We start from the raw sequence: 16,949 nt of genomic DNA on the forward strand, positions 1-16,949 counted from the left end.
TTACACAGTGCCATGCAAGAAGACACGTGGCTCATGCCCAGGAAAAACCCCAAACTCCCTGAAGGCTTTCAGCAAAGCCTTTTTAAAGGCAAGGTGAGGGAGGGGCATGGCTAATTGTTGCAAATATCTTGGTGTTGGATCCTTTGTTCTAGCAGCTGGCCAGATGGGTCAGATCCTGGTCAGGTCACGTGTTCCTGTAAACCTCCAACAAAACAATTATTATTTTCTGTTCTGCAACTTTTTATCTCCAGGAATGGGCTCTTAAAAGTCAGAGCCTTAGAAATAGGCAATCCTGTATATTTCAGGCTCTAGGCAACATTGTTTTACAAAAAGTGCAGAGCCAGCCTGGGTCACAGGGATGGACAGAGTTACCTCAGGCAACAAAGCATAAAGATTAAAGTAAAAAAGATCTGATGTGGAGTCAGATTTGTTCTTCCCTATTATATAACTATTTATAATTCTTTCATACTTATGAATTTTGAAAAATAAATTATTTTAATTTTTGTGTGTAGTTCCCTCTGATAGAAAATGAGGCAAAACATACACTATTCAAAATTCACAAAACTAAATAAGTGTAAAAGAAATTCAAGTTCTATCCCTGGGTTTACACAAGACACAAACATGACGTGGGAAAGTTGGAGCTGAGGACAAAGGAAATCCTGAGTAAAAATGTCTGTGAAACAGCCAGTCTTCCAGGGTCAGCTTAAGATGTTCAAGAGTTATCAAGTTGGTGGGCCTCAAGTAAAGGTCTCTAATGGATGAAGGAACCAGGTTCCAGATGGAATGAACAGAAAATTGACTAAGGTCTCTCTGACAGGATGAGAGTAGTTGGAAGGAGGGATCTGGAAGCCCCAGGAGGGTGCAGGTGTCTGTGGGTCTGGATGGGAAGGAGGGGCAGTGATTCAGCCTCTTTCTCTTATTGCCCCTCCCCCACACTCAGGAGCCCTCTGTGACAAGGCCACAGCTCTGTGATGCAGGCCTGGGGTTCTGCCATCAAGTGAACTCCCAGTGCTCTGTTGCCTGAGGGCAGCAATGCAGTTCAGAAGATGGAGAATCTCTTTTCTTTGAAAAACACGGTTGCTATCTGGCTGAGATCCAGCCCAACTTCCTGGGTGATTGATATCATCCTTGGGTTCCTGTGTGGACTGGGGCTCTTCCTAATGTTACTCCCCTGCTTCCAGAGTAATCCATTCTTAGCACCACCTAGGAAACATAGAAACATCAGGAAGGTAAGAAACCTTTGGCTTAATCCCAGCAGAGATTATCTCTTTTTTTCTTATTCTTATTTCCACTTTTCTAAACCACCTAGAGAGACTCCTGAGATGGGAACTCTCAGAAAAGTAGAGAACATCACCCTTCTAGGGAAAAGCCAGGCCAGAGAGGGGTTAGAGTGGGCATGAGGATTTCTAGCCTAAGATCGTAGACCAGGAGTTCAGGTATGGTAGAGGGCTCCAGGGCAAGTCCCCAATGCAGTGACTAATGGTTAAGGACTGGATTACTAAGAGTTCAATCTCTGCAGGAAGGCTGACCCCTGAGCCCTGGTTCACCAGCCACCTTCCCACAGCGGGTGTCTCAAGTGAGACCTTCCTCTGTGTTGGGGCTGATCTAAGGGCAATGCTGAGCCCCTGAGAGCCTGAGAGAAGAGGCTGGAGTGGAGGTCTGGCCTTGGGAAGCAGAATCCTATCTGACAAAGCTCACGTGGGCATTTAGGTCTGAGAATGTGTGTGTTTCTTGATCAGAGGAACAGTGACAGAAGAAATCTATGGTGATTAAAACTTAAAAAATCCTTCTTGGGCTACCCTGGTGGTGCAGTGGTTGAGAGTCCGCCTGCCAATGCAGGGGACGTGGGTTCGTGCCCCGGTCCGGGAGGATCCCACATGCCGCGGCGCGGCTGGGCCCATGAGCCATGGCCGCTGGGCCTGTGCGTCCGGAGCCTGTGCTCCGCAACGGGAGAGGCCACAACAGTGAGAGGCCCGCGTACCGCAAAAAAAAAAAAAAAAAAAAAAAATCCTTCTTTGCACTCTTCAAAGAAGAAAAACTGAAAATATTTTTATCCACTTTACAAATAAGTAAAAGGGGAAAAAACCCCACAGAGTTTTAGTTAAATGTAGAAAGTCATGTTGTTCATGAACACAGCTTGCCTAGATAGATGACAGTGAGAGTTGGGTGTTAGCCCCTCATTTTTTCTTCTCTCTCAGCATCAAGTAGAGCTGAAGGGGAGGAGCAGGAGTAGGAAGAAAAGTGGATCTTTGAAAGGTGAGCCTTTGCCATTCAGTCCTGCGTGCCCCCGAGAGTTAGCTTCCATCTCTCCTAATCCTGAGGGCCCAGCTTCACGGTCTCTGAGGATGCCAGTGGCAGAGCTTATTCTTCAGGAAACAGAGCCTTGGGAAGGCTCGTTGGAAGGAGATCAGAGCCCAGATACTTCCCAAAAATTTGTGCTTAGAATGAAGCCATGAGGACCTAGAAATGGGGTGTGTGGACTGTGGTGGACCATTGGTGCCTGGGTTGGGAAGTGGGACCTCCAAGTCCAACTGTGGACAAGTTGTTTAACTTTGCTCAGATTCCTCTGTGTGATGACCACTGACCTTTCTCCCCTACACGGCAGTTGTAAGGGCTACAGGGGTTAATTAACGTGAAGGCACTTTGCAAAGGACAAACCCTTTTCAAGTGAGACTTAGCATCACTGTCAGGGACATGTGGCCTTGGACACTGATACTTGGGCTCCAGAGTCTAATCCTCCAAAGATTTCCCTTAAAGGGCCATTGCACTCAGCCTCCTGAAAGACTCTTAGGCCTCTGCCTTCACCACCATGACCCAGTCTCCTGATTTCCAGCTTGCAGAGATTGCCTGGAAGAACTGGAGGGGACTCACAACCTGGTTTCACTTCTGCAAAGGTAAAGAATCTTTCCCCTTCTCTCCTGGGTCGTCCTTCCTCCCAGAGCCTATAATGTGACCCCAGCCCTGGGAGGGGGAGCCATGGGAGGGCGTGGCTAAAGCCCTAGGGTGAGGGAGAGCAGGAGCATTATGAAGTCAGTGTGGGGGCAGAGGAGGGTTCTTGGGCTGCAGGTGCCCACCCCTGCCTGTCCTATCCAGCCATCCTGGCCCCATCTGCTCTCCTATAGCTGCCTGGGGAGGCTTCCTGGCAAGGGCAACTTTCATCAGCTCTCATGTCAAGACCCTCCTAGTGAGACGTGCAAAGCAGTGCCTGCTGGAGCCTGTGGAAGATACTGCTTGAAGGGTTGGGAACCCTGCATGAACACCTCCTGTAGGGTTTCCTTCCTTGATCCAGACACTCGAGAAGTGCTGGAAGCACACATTAGAAGGTTTTGGGTAAAGCACAGGTGGACCCTCCCCCTCAAGGTCCTCAAGCCCATAAATCTCTTGAAGCGGAAAAAGCTCCAACCCTCCACCGTTCTGCAGTTTGCCTCTTCCCCTTCAGCCACCTGTGTGTCTGGGTCCCACTCAACAGTCAAGTGTGCTGAGTTCCTGGAGAAACCTCCTCAGGCTCATTCAGGAGAGAAGGTGATAACAGAAGAGTCAGTTCCTACCCTGAAGAGGCCTCTCCTTGTCCCCTCAACTGTGTGTAAGGAAATCCAGAGTGCCCTGGGAGCGATTCCATCTGCTGACTACCATGGGCCCTCAAAGGCTTCTCTGACTGGACAGGAGGGCAGGCCACCTTCTCAGTCCCTCACACTCAGCCTTGTGGGCAGAACCTGGAAGAGTGAGACTGTGGAATGGGTCAAGAGGGACAGCCTAGAGCCAGGTCCAAGTTCAGCAATGGTCAGGAATGAGCCAACAGAGGAGAGTGGTGGTCAGGCCTCAGGAGACCCCTGCCATAGGGTAACAGTGATGGAGGTGAACTTAGGATCCCAATCTTTGAGAGGTGAAGAGGCCAGGGAGGCTGTGGAGGCCAAGGAGTCTCCTGCTCTTCAACCACAGTCTAGTGTTATCTTGGAAACCAAAGTGTTGACAAAATCCCAAACCACAAATGTACATATGAGGAGTTTAGAGGTGCCAGGGGCCAGTAAACGTTTCCTACTACCTAGAATGTCTGTTTTCCAACATCCAGGTGAGCCATGCCTTAACATGGGGGTTGCCAGTGAGTTTAACTCCAAAGTAAAGATACAGTCAGACAACCAGCTTCAGGACTTTCCCAAACACATGTTCCTTGCTGCAGACAACTTGGCTTCTCAGGTGCCTCAGTGCCATCCCCAGAGAGTCCCCACCAGAGACAGGTTAGCTTCCCAGGAGACAAGTGGCCTTATGGAAGCCCAAAGGAGCAACCTAGGGCAGCAGGAGCCCAAAACTTCAAAACTCCAAGACTCATGGAAGAGCCAGAGCAAGATGATTGCCCCTACTTACAAAAGAGAGGACTGTAGGAGGCATAAACCAGGCGAGCATGAAGAAAGGTTTAAAGAATTAGGGACCTCTCAAGCTGGAAGTATGAGCCACCCTGCCCAGGTCAGGGGAATAACAGACTCTATTGGGAGCAGATGTCTCCAGCTCATGCCAGAGAAGAAACATAGCCCTCCAGAAAGCCTCTTCAGAAAAAGGATGAGGCTATTTTTAAAGTGGATTTTCCCCAATAAAAAAGTCAATGGTCAAGATGCTCTGCAAAAATTCAAGCCCATATCAGCCACTGCCCAGAGTCACGGATCAGTCAAAAGCAGATCAATCTTGAAGAGTGAGACTGCTGAGGGTCAGGCACTCATGACAGCTGTTGGACAGATCCCAGAAGAAAAAAGAGCAATTCACCATGGACTTCATGCCACAAAGTTAAATGAACACAAACTGGAATTCCAAGTCCCAGTATGTGGGTGTTTCTGCTGCCATAGGCTTACCTCCTACCCAGAGCAACGGAGAATGATGGGTTATACAGCCTGCAGTCATAAAGCCACCTCCAAGGGCCAGAGTTGTTCTTTCAGGGAAAGGGAAGTCAGACACCAACATAGTTTGAAAAGTGTAAGGTTCGACGATGAGCAGCTGGGCCTAAGGTGCCTCCCATCCTTGCCCCCCAAGAAGAGTTTGTTTCCAGTTAGTACCTGCCAGTATGGGCCAAGGATTCCAGGTGCCCCAGCCCGCCATCAACACTGTCCAAGGCATTGTCATCTTTGGGGAGGTGTCTTGCCTGGTCGACAGTAAAATCCTTCTTTAGTCTTCCCTTTAGTAGGAAGACATGTCTCCAAGTAAACATTCAGTCCATGTAGAGAGAATGATTTTCTCCTTAGCACGTCCAAGGTATTTAATGTTCCCCAATACATGTATATATATATATATATATTTTTTTTTTTTTCTAATAAAAGCAGAGTGTAATGGCTGCTGCCTGTGCTGTGCACTTTGTCTTCTAGAAGAGGGGGGCATGGAGGGAGGTGGACAGTAGCATCACAAGCTTGCTCCTTGTCTCGTGTCCCTTCATTGCACCTTATGATACTGTCATTACACAGACCAAAATTACTCTAACAATGAGACGGGAAAAACCTATGCAACCCACACCCAAGGATCTGGTTCAACCAGTCTTTCTCCTCCTTCTATGCTACTTTGAACTTTATGCAACTGTAGTGGATAGGTTTACACGATAGGGCCGGACATTCCAATTCAGGCTCCAGGAAGTGTCAGAGCCAAGTGGATGGAAGTTTGGGGGGAATAGAGTATGGGCTCTGAGTTCAGAAACAGGAGAAATCTTGCCCCTGGATCTCTTGGTAGGGAATATACAACATCTGCTCTTAAGAGTTCCTTCTCTCTCTGATGAAGGTTGGGATTGAGGTATGCCCTATGAACCCCTTTTAGCTTAGCCATAATAAAAATGTACAGCATCACCCTCCCCCACCTCTGTTTTTCCTACACTTTAGAGCAGCAGCAAGGATGGCATTTCCAGCTCTGTGTGTGTAGGTGGGGGGAGTATCAGGGAGGCTGCTGAGGGCTGTGTTGAGTCCAGTCCCATATAAATGAATGGCTGCGTTCATGGGTCACCTACCTTCCACTCTATGTTAACCCCAGAGAAGGAGTTTTGGATGAATGGAATAGGGGTGTGACTGTGGGTAGTAACTATCTGATGGTCAAACACTGTGAATTTAGGGTGGGATGTAGGTGTAGAAAAATCATTGGATCCAAGGAAGGAGGCAAAGTGGTACCAGATTCCCATAAATTGCAGTTCTGAAAGAACAGCCCCCTGACATACAACCACCATCTAAAGGCCTAAAGGGGAGGAAAAGTTAAGGGTCCAGTAGCTCACCATGGCCCCACGCCAGGGTCTCTACTCTATTCCAACTCTAAGATCACAGACCTAGAGAAACCACCTTTAGGTCAAAACAGAAGGTCAAACTTAGAGAAGTAAAGCAAATCAGGGAAGGTGAATCTCTTAATACTATATTTAATAAGCTTACACATCATCACCTCTTGACTTTTAGAAAGGATAACTTAACAATAGGTGTAAAAGCCAGGACTAGGGAACTTGGGATGTGACTCCTAGTCTGGTGACCTTCACATAAACACATGGCCCAAGGACTGCTCCAGGGGAGAGGTGGGGACTGGCTTGTGATTGTGTAGTAAGCCTTGCCTGTCTCCCAGTCCTTGATCACCCCAGAGCCTGGCAGGTGAAGAAGCAATCAGACAGGATTCGTGGTGGTGTGGAGGTGACCTGTGCAAAGTGGATGGGGCAGGGTGCAATCCAGGAGTGTTCCACTGATCTGCTTCTGGCACAGCTTTTCTTGTCTCCTGACCCCCGTCCATATGGAAAAGCAGGGAGATGAGGAAGAATTTCTCTAGAGTGATTTGGTATTTTCTGCCATGTGCAGGGCGCATGGTGGACACAGCTCCAGGTGGTGTCTTTCTCATTGTGGAGATTTCGGTTCCAGCTGATGCCCCTGATCCAGATGACAACAGAAATGGACCCCATCCCCCATACCGGTCAGGTCCCTCAACACGTGGAAATGCTGTGACCTGGGGTGGAGGGGGCAGAGTGAGCACAGGACTGCTCACACCCCTGGTTTCTCCCTGGAGCCAGGCCCTACCTCTGGGCCCCGATTCCCAAGGCAGCCTCCAGAATGGGCAGAGCAGTGAGAGTGAAGCCAGGACTTGTGGGAGGGGTCGGTACCCAGAGGAGAGAGTTGACAGGGCTGGGACCTGAGCCTGGCTGCTGCTGGGTCCTCTCAGGGGCACCCAGAAGTGAGTTCTGGGAATATGGGGAAGCTGGACTTGGACCCCCCTGGCTCCTGCTGGGAGAGTGCCACAGACAGGTGATGCTGATGGAACAGCAAGAAAACAGAAAGAAGCAAGTCCCTTTGCCCTTCTCTTGCTGCTCCGTCTTCCATAAGGTACAGTAAGACAAGAAATTGAGAGACCAAAAGAAAAAAAGAAATGGAGAGACCCAGAGACAATACACAAAGACTTCACGGACACACCTCTCGAGAGACTTCTCACGCAAACACCTTTCTCAGAGATCACATACTGAGACCTCACACAGGGACCTCATGTTGCTTCACAGACCCTCAGACAGAAACCTAGCACAGATTTAACAGATTTCCCAGAGATACCTTCCAAAGGGACCTCATACAGAGACTTCACACAGAGATCTCACCCAGAGACAACACACAGAGACCTCACATCTATTCTTCAGTATCCATTGACAAGTTTTTCTTAGTGAATATGAAACCACTTAGCAAACTGGCAGCATGATAAATATATTATCAGTTGTGCCCCTCTGAGATCCACCAGACACTCACTGTCAGCATTACTCTAAAGGGGGAAATGTTGGAGAAGTTTTGTTCTTTTGGAATGTCACTGCCTCTGAACAAAAGAATTATACATTCCAAATGTAGATTTTCAAATTTCATTCTTAGGTGTTCATTAGCTTGAAGATCACATATTACATTATTTTATTTTTATTTATTTTAGAGGAATGAAGAAAATAATGTTTATTTCTTAGAAATGCATGTAGTACTCTATTTTTTTATTTTAAAAGATTTTTATTGGAGTATAGTTGAGTTACAAATTTGTGTTAGTTTCAGGTGTACAGCAAAGGGAGCCAGTTATACATATACATATGTCCACTTTTTTTTTTTTTTTTTTTTTATAAATTTATTTATTTATTTGGCTGTGTTGGGTCTTCATTTCTGTGTGAGGGCTTTCTCTAGTTGCGGCGAGCGGGGGCCACTCTTCATCGCGGTGCGCTGGCCTCTCACTGTCGTGGCCTCTCTTGTTGCGGAGCACAGGCTCTAGACGCGCAGGCTCAGTAGCTGTGGCTCACAGGCCCAGTTGCTCCACGGCATGTGGGATCCTCCCAGACCAGGGCTCGAACCCGTGTCCCCTGCATTGGCAGGCAGATTCTCAACCACTGCGCCACCAGGGAAGCCCTGTCCACTTTTTTTAAAGATTCTTTTCCCACAGAGGCCATTACAGAGTATTGAGTAGAGTTCCCCGTGCTATACAGTAGGTTATTATTACCTATTTTGTATATAGTAGTGTGTATATGTCAATCCCAATCTCCCAATTTATCCTTCCCCCCTTATCATCTCCTGGTAACCATAAGTTTTCATTTGTACTCTTTTTTTAGGAGAATCACAAATTTTAAGCACAGCTAAAACACTGTCAGTCTCCAGTGAGAGAAAATATTTGTCCAGTTTAGTTATCATCCAGTCAAATGGTATCTGGCACATTTTTTACTTTATTGAGGACAGAACTTAAACTTGAGATGGCTTACTTGTTTCCTTTGGAAACATAAGAAAAACCTGCAACAAAGGTACTCTAGGAATGAAATAAACCAAGAAAGAAGCATCCGGACTCACATTCACTTCCCAGAGGGCTGTGTAACTAGCACGTTATTTTGCACATAATAGCTTGCATCAGGTTTGTGGGGTTTGCTTTAGTTTTTAACAGGCCAATAATCATGTGAGGATTTTTCACAAGTCAAATTTCTGGTTTTAAATTTTACATTCTGGCAAAATTATGCTTCTGAATATTATTTTATTTCTTAAAATGTGGTAATGCCCTAAAATGATATTACACAATCATAACGTTCAGCTAACATACTTAAAAAGATGGGCTATTAAGGATTCATTCTTCAATAATTCTATGAAATGCACATTTTCTAAGACATGCAGTTAGGATCCATTTTATATTCATTATAGGGTTAACACATTGCTTTAAAAAGTTTTGAAAGATTATAAAATATATGACTTAGCCTATGCTTGACATTATACATGTTACCTCATAAAATTACTGAGGGAAGGATATCTTAATATCTGAATTGAAGGTAGTGTACATTTAATCTACATTTGGCTTATAACAATGAATAATGAAAGGCTTTCATTTATTATATAGCTCACACTTTCCAAAGGGTACACTTCTAAAAGACTACTGATTTCTCATTGCTAATAAGCAACCTATTGTCCTTGCCTTGGTAAAATCTATTTTAATGACAGCTGGTTCTCTCCCAGATTATCCATTGGTATTACAGTGCCACGGTCTTTTAAGAGGAGCAGGGCTGACACGAGGACTCTTTGGGCTTATTTCTACAAGAAATTTAGTTTTTCTATTCTCCTAATTAAAAAATGTATAATTATTAATTTTTCACTTTCTTATGTCGTTGAATCAGAAAACAATGGACTATGGTCATGTATGTCATCTAATACTCTATCAGATCACTTTTTTTAAAATAGTGCAGCTTACTCAGGTAAGTTTACTGATCAGAACAAAATGGAATCAATTAGGAAAAAGTTCATACAGGAAAATATCCTTTTCAAAGTTGACTATTTTAACACAGTTAAATAAGCGATTATTTTTTAATCCTTTGAGTTAAAATTGTTCAGGGTGGCCAAGAAAGTCTGGAAACATGAAAAATGTCCATAAAAGCACTTTATTACTATAATACATTGAATGTGTTGCTCCTCATTATTAATTCACAGTTCATTAAGCTGGGCAAAATTACAACGAACAATGTGCATTAAAGCAAAATTCCCATCAATCATTTTCCATCTGTCATACATTCTGTCAGATGATTTGTGTGTCTAATTTTCATGGAAAAACTTGTACCTTTACTCCAGAATAAGAAATCAAGGGGGATCAATCTATTAAAAAGATATTAATATTCCCAGACTCTGTGGCCTTCAGTATTTTCTTTTTAAGAAGATTCACCTAGTGCAAATCTTATAAATATTTTTACCATTTAATATGCCCAGACAAAATGGATACAAAAATTAGATAAAAGAGAAAACAACAAAAACAGATCCCCTTTGTTTCCAAAACATTTGATGTTTACATCAAAATATTTTGTTGAAAATGAAGTGATTTTTAATCTATAGTTAAAAGACACTATAATGATATTTAGAACATATTACAGATCCGGATTTTTACAAATAGATTTTTATTTAAAACAGGTCTCACACTGATATCAATAAACCAGGCACTCTAGAACAAAATGTGGAGAGATGGCAATTATGAGATGACTTCTTAATACTCCAAGGGAAAAAGATTTTTTCCAAAGTAGTCCATCTACAATATTAACCCTTAAGATCTACTCCCCTTGATAGGTTTCAATATTATTTTCTCTTTTATACACATTGACTTTATAATTAACTCCTACAGGAGGACATTTCTGGAAATGTTCCCAGATATCTACAGCCACACTTTCGGTCATGATCACACCATGGAAAAAGTAGGGAACATCCAGATCCTGATGATCCAGGGGTTTCATAATTACCCCTTTGAGGTCAGTCAGAATCATCATCATTCCCAGAACAGGGTCGGTCTTTACATTTGTGCCCCGAGACATGCAGATTGTAACACTACCCACCCAAAGGCAAGTTGTCTTCCTTACTCAGGTTTGCAGGGGCACCACTCACTGTGGTAGCTAGAAGAGTCCGTTGCCCCCAGCCCGGACCTGCATTCTGTACTCTCCACACACACATCGTACCACAGATATACCAGTGGTGCTGATGAAACTTCCAGAAAGCTATAAAATAATGCATGCCAGGCACGGTAGATGAGGATTCAGAAAATGCTAACATCTTCTCTAGGAAATAAAGGTGACATACCTATGTGGCTTTAAGCATTTTTGTGCATTAGCTGGCCCCCGGGATCTGGGAAAAAGCATCTGATTTTAAAGTTTCTCAGCCTCATTCTCTGCAGTGAAATCTGAAGCTCTTCCTTCCTTCTCTGAGTCCAGAAGCTGGAACTGATACAGTCTGCTCTCTGTGATTTGTCTCTACCATTTGTTTCCAGTGACCACTTCAACTCAGATATCTCTCAATTCAGGGATCACTCCTAAACTTCAGGACGAAGGTCACTGCCCTTTTTATTCCCACCACAATTTTATGCTAGTAACCCTTTACCGTGTCAATAAACTTATTTTGTAGAATGTGCCCCCTGGACTCCACCTGGTAAATCTGTTTTTTGGGCAAATCATTTGTTACTTAGCTAAACAAATTTTATAAAATCATATTTCATAAAATTGTATTTTATAAAATGTTACTTTCTTATTTTATAAAATTGGTAAATCCAGGGATTTAGGCTTAATTATTATTTTTAAAAATGTTGGTACTCATTTTGCCAATTTTTCTCTTTTTACATATATCAGAAAATATGTTAAGAACTCAACTGTGAAGATACCACTATTTTTATTTTTTCTCACTTTTTGTACACAGGAAACAAGAAAGTTTGTTCCTTGGAAAACATCAGTCCTAAGAACGTACTAAGTTAAAGCTTAGCATGTTAGATCTCCGAGTAGCCTTGTCTTTTTTTTTTTTTTTCTTTTCGGTACGCAGGCCTCTCACTGTTGTGGCCTCTCCCGTTGCAGAGCACAGGCTCCGGACACGCAGGCTCAGCGGTCATGGCTCATGGCTCCAGCCGCTCCGCGGCATGTGGGATCTTCCCGGACCAGGGCACGAACCCGTGTCCCCTGCATCGGCAGGCGGACTCTCAACCACTGCGTCACCAGGGACGCCCAACCTTGTCTTTTTTTTAATGATGCTTTTTTCTGAATTGGTTAAAAAAAAAAGAAAAAAGCCTTAAGGCTTAGGAACAGAAGCAAATTGAGAATTAAAATCCAAATCATTCAAATGAAGTTTGTCAGAACAGTTTGTGTGTGGAGAGGACAGCTTCTAGGCACTTCAGAGAAACCAGCAGGACAGAATTGAGAATAGCCAGCACCTTACAGGGCTTCTCACAGAAATGCTTTAATGCAAAGAGGTGACTGGATTTCACAGCGAGACCAGGGAGAGGATGCAGAGATAATTAAATCACATTCAAGCACCTGTTTACCTGGGAGGTAAGTTCCTTCATATTGTGGTCAGATGCTGTTTAGGGGGACACTGGTGCAGGGGAGGTGTTGGGAGGATGAACTCTTTTCTGAGTGATTTTGCAAGTGTGAAAATTCATCCAACAGAGATGCTAGAAAAATTTGCTCCTAGTAGCGAGCATCCAACATGATATTTTGGGACAAAAATGTGTATTTGGAAGAATTTTTCACAAAAGAGCAGTGATGGGAGGAAAAGATTCATATGGGCCTGGCTAGTAATATTCTTCCTTCACAATTTTCTTGTGGGTTCCTGAGGCCTGTTGTGACTGCTTGGAGACCTGGTCCCCAAGCAATGGCCCTCTTTGTCATACTCAGGGTAACCCAGGAAGTTGCTTGTCTGAAGCAGAAAAGGTTCTCCCTTCCACTCATGTCCTCTTGCTGATCAGATGAACACATGGCATCATCTACAGCTGAGAGGTGTTTGTTAACTACCTTTGTTTCATAGGACACAACTCATATATACTCTACAGTAATGTTTATCACTGTCTTTTATAATCTCAAGGTAAGAAGTAATCAGTGTTAAAATCATTCTACTGGAATAACAAAGCACATGATTTTTTTTCCCCTAATAGTGATTGTATTTGTTTGCTAGGGCTGCCATAACAAAAGACCACACTGGCTACTAGGTGGCTAAAACAACAAAATATATTTTCTCATAGTTCTAGAGGCTAGAAGTCCAAGATCAAAGTATCAAGTTTAGTTTCTTTGAGGTCTCTCTCCTTTGATGGCTACCTTCTCGCTGTGTCCTCACATGGTTGCCCCTCAGTCTGTGTTCTAATATTCCCCCCTTATAAAGATACAAGTCATATTGGATTAGAGTCCATCCATATGATCATTTTACCTTAATTTTCTCTTCCAAAGCAGTATTTCCAAGTAGAAGTTAAGCTTACTGGACAAGCAATCAGGTATTTAATAAGAGGCATTGCTATGGAGACAAAAAAAAAAAAGGTTAATAATTGAGGCAAATTTCATATCAGTTTTTGAGTTCTGAGGGTAGACAGTTGAGAAGATCTCTAAATGTCAGGGTTAAAGCATCTTTTGTAGTTTGAATGTCCATCAGATGTTCAGGTAAACTTTCTGAGTGGTCCATATAGCAACAGGAACGAAGAAGACTGTCTAAACATGAGCTGCTGTGGAGATTTCTCTGAAGTTTATATTAAGATATCTACCTTCAGTATGCAGGACTTCAGAAAAAAAGGCAGTTTTAGTTTCAATTATTCCAAGTCAAAAGGGTGGGAGAAAATTTGGAAACATTAGTTTGGAGAGTTGTAGTCAGGTAGTGGAGGAAACTAGAAAAATTCAGGATACAGCCCAGTTTTCAGGTAATTAACAAAACTTCAAGGAAAATTAATAGCACTAGAATCTAATATCCACAATATGTATTTTGGTTTCTATCGAAAGATAATTTTTCTCTCTAAAATCACCCTCATTTCTATCAAAGATAGCCAAATTAAGACAAATTTGTTTGCAAAATAAGTCTAGATTCAATAAACTTGGTCTTATTTATATAAGTATAGCAAGGATTGTGACTGACCATATAGGCTTATTTTTTATTTTTATTTTTTGCTTTTATTAAGAGAATTTATTGCCTCTCTCTCCTCCCAATAGCTCAAACATGAAGAAGCAACATCAGAGGAAGACAGATAAATGACTCTTTGAGTTTGTCCTGCTTGGCATTGGTGAAGGAAGAGGCAGCTTTCTCAAAGTTTTTATCTGCTTAATTGGATGTAGTAGAGAAAGGGAACAAGGAAAGTCAGAGGATAAGTGAACAGGCTCTGCACCTACCAAGGATGTGTTATCCTCCTAATCATCCCAGTAGGAATATTCCATTCATGTTCTTTGATCTGATCCTTGCATTGGAAGACACTTCTTTTTTAATCTCTCTTTTTTTTAATTTAAATTTTAATTTTATATTGAAGTATAGTTGATTTACAATGTTGAATTAGTTTCAGGTGTACAGCAAAATGATTCAGTTATATATATACACATATCCATTCTTTTTCAGATTCTTTTGCCATATAGGTTATTACAGAATATTGAGTAGAGTTCCCTTTGCTATACAGTAGGGTCTTGTTGATTATCTATTTTATATATAGTAGTGTGTATATGTGAATCCAAACTCCTAATTTATCCCTCCCCATACCTTTTCCCTTTAGTAACCATAAGTTTGTTTTTTAAGTCTGTGAGTCTGTTTCTCTTTTGTAATTAAGTTCATTTGTATCATTTTTTCAGATTCCACAGATAAGTGATATCATATGATATTTGTCTTTCTCTGAATGACTTCACTTAGTATGATAATCTCTATGTCAATTCATGTTACTGCAAATGGCATTATTTCATTCATTTTTATGGCTGAGTAATATTCCATTGTATATATGTACCACATCTTCTTTATCCATTCATCTGTCAATGGACGTTTAAATTGCTTTCATATCCTGGTTATTGTGAATAGTGCTGCACTGAACACTGGGGTGCATGTATCTTTTGGAAGTATAATTTTCTCCAGATACATGCCTAAGAGTAGGATTGCTGGATCATATGGTAGTTCTATTTTTTAGTTTTTTAAGGAATCCCATAATATTCTCCATAGTGGTTGAACCAATTTACATTCCCACCAACAGTGTAGGAGGACTCCTTTTCTCCACACCCTCTCCAACATTTTTGTGGTCTACAGTTTGTAGACGTTTTGATGATGGTTACTCTGACTGGTGTGAGGTGATACCTCATTGTAGTTTTGATTTGCATTTCTCTAATAATTAGCGAGGTTGAGCAGATTTTCATGTGCTTTTTGCCCATCAGTATGTCTTCTTTGGAGAAATGTCTGTTTAGATCTTCTGTCCATTTTTTGATTGGGTTGTTTGCTTTTTTGATATTGAGCTGCATGAGCTATTTGTATACTTTGGAGATTATTCCATTGTCAGTCTCATCATTTGCAAATATTTTCTCCCATTCTGTAGGTTGTCTTTTTGTTTTGTTTATGGTTTCCTTTGCTCTGCAAAAGCTTTTAAGTTTTATTAGGTCCCATTTGTTTATTTTAGTTTTTGTTTTCTTTCCTCTAGGAGGTGGATCCAAAAAGATATTGCTGCTGTGAAAGAGTGTTCTGCCTGGATTTTCCTCTAAGAGTTTTATAATATCCAGTCTTACACTTAGGTCTTTAATGCATTTTGAGTTTATTTTTGTCTGTGGTGTTAGAAAATTGTTCTAATTTCATTTTTTTACATGTAGCTGTCCAGTTTTCCCAGTACCACTTATTGGAGAGACTGTCTTTTCTCCATTGTATAGTCCTGCCTCCTTTGTCATAGATTAATTGACCATAGTTGTGTGGGTTTATTTCTGGGCTTTCTATTCTGTTCCATTGATCTATATTTCTGTTTTTGTGCAAGTACCATACTGATTACTGTAGCTTTGTAATATAGTCTGAAGACAGTGAGCCTGATTCCTCCAGCTCCATTTTTGCTTTCATAGTATGCTTTGGCTATTTGGGGGTTTGTGTTTCTATACAAATTTTAAATTTTTCTGTTCCAGTTCTGTGAAAAATGCCATTGGTGGGGGCTTCCCTGGTGGTCCGGTGGCTGGGACTTCACCTTCCAATGAGGAGGATGCAGGTTCGATCCCTGGTCAGGGAGTTGGGATCCCACATGCAATGCAACCAAAAAAAAAAAACCAAAAAAAACAAAAACAAAAACATAAAACAGAAGCAATATTGTAACAAATTCAATAAAGACTTTAAAAATGGTCCACATGAAAAAAATCTTAAAAAAAGAATTCCACTGGTAATTTAATAGGGATTGCATTGAATCTGTAGATTGCCTTAAGTAGTATAGTCATTTTGACAGTATTGATTCTTCCAATCCAAGCACATGGTCTGTCTCTCCATCTGTTTGTGTCACTTTCGATTTCTTTCATCAGCATCTTAGAGTTTTCAGAGTACAGGTCTTTTGTCTCCTTAGGTAGATTTATTCATAGGTATTTTTTCTTTTTGATGTGATGGTAAATGGGATTCCTTCCATAATTTCTCTTTCTGATCTTTTGTTTTTAGTGTATAGGAACGAAAGAGATTTCTGTGTATTAATTTTGTATTCTGTGACTTTACTGAATTCATTGATGTGGTGTATCACACTGATTGATATGAGCCTGTGAGCCATGGCCGCTGAGCCTGCGCGTCCGGAGCCTGTGCTCCGCAACGGGAGAGGCCACAACAGTGAGAGGCCCGCGTACCACGAAAAAAAAATCATAAAATGGGGCTTTCCTGGTGGCACAGTGTTTAAGAATCTGCCTGCCAGTGCAGGGGACATGGGTTCAAGCCCTGGTCCAGGAAGATCCCACATGCCGCAGAGCAACTAAGCCCACGTGCCACAACTACTGAGCCTGCGTTCTAGAGCCATTGAGCCACAACTACTAAAGCCCACGAGCCACAACTACTGAAGCCCATGCACCTAGAGCCCATGCTCTACAACAAGAGAAGCCACTGCAGTGAGAAGCCCATGCACCACAACAAAGAGTAGCTGCCATTTGCTGCAACTAGAGAAAGCCCACACACAGCAACAAAGACCCAATGCAGCCAAAAATAAATAAAATAAATAAATTTATTTTTAAAATCATAAAATATCATAACCATCTTCTTTAGTTTACTTAGTCCCATGTAATTAATTCTTGT

General features: G+C 42.3%; 1 protein-coding gene and 1 long non-coding RNA gene across 2 annotated transcripts in view; one reads left to right on the forward strand and one right to left on the reverse strand.

The window, feature by feature from the left end:
- LOC309807246 overlaps positions 1-16,949 on the reverse strand; it is a 115,791-nt gene that overhangs the window by 12,183 nt on the left and 86,659 nt on the right. The gene's annotated exons all lie outside the window — the stretch shown is intronic.
- Positions 2,467-5,176, forward strand: LOC309808087 (spermatogenesis-associated protein 31A6-like; the record flags this gene model as incomplete). The annotated part of the gene is made up of 3 exons (XM_082628090.1): positions 2,467-2,471; positions 3,186-3,943; positions 4,070-5,176. 3 exons carry the CDS (start codon positions 2,467-2,469, stop codon positions 5,140-5,142), a joined length of 1,836 nt encoding a protein of 611 aa, XP_082484216.1. The 3' UTR covers positions 5,143-5,176.

Source organism: Mesoplodon mirus, assembly GCF_964341445.2.
Source record: "Mesoplodon mirus genome assembly, chromosome: 7".
Lineage (NCBI taxonomy): Eukaryota > Metazoa > Chordata > Mammalia > Artiodactyla > Ziphiidae > Mesoplodon > Mesoplodon mirus.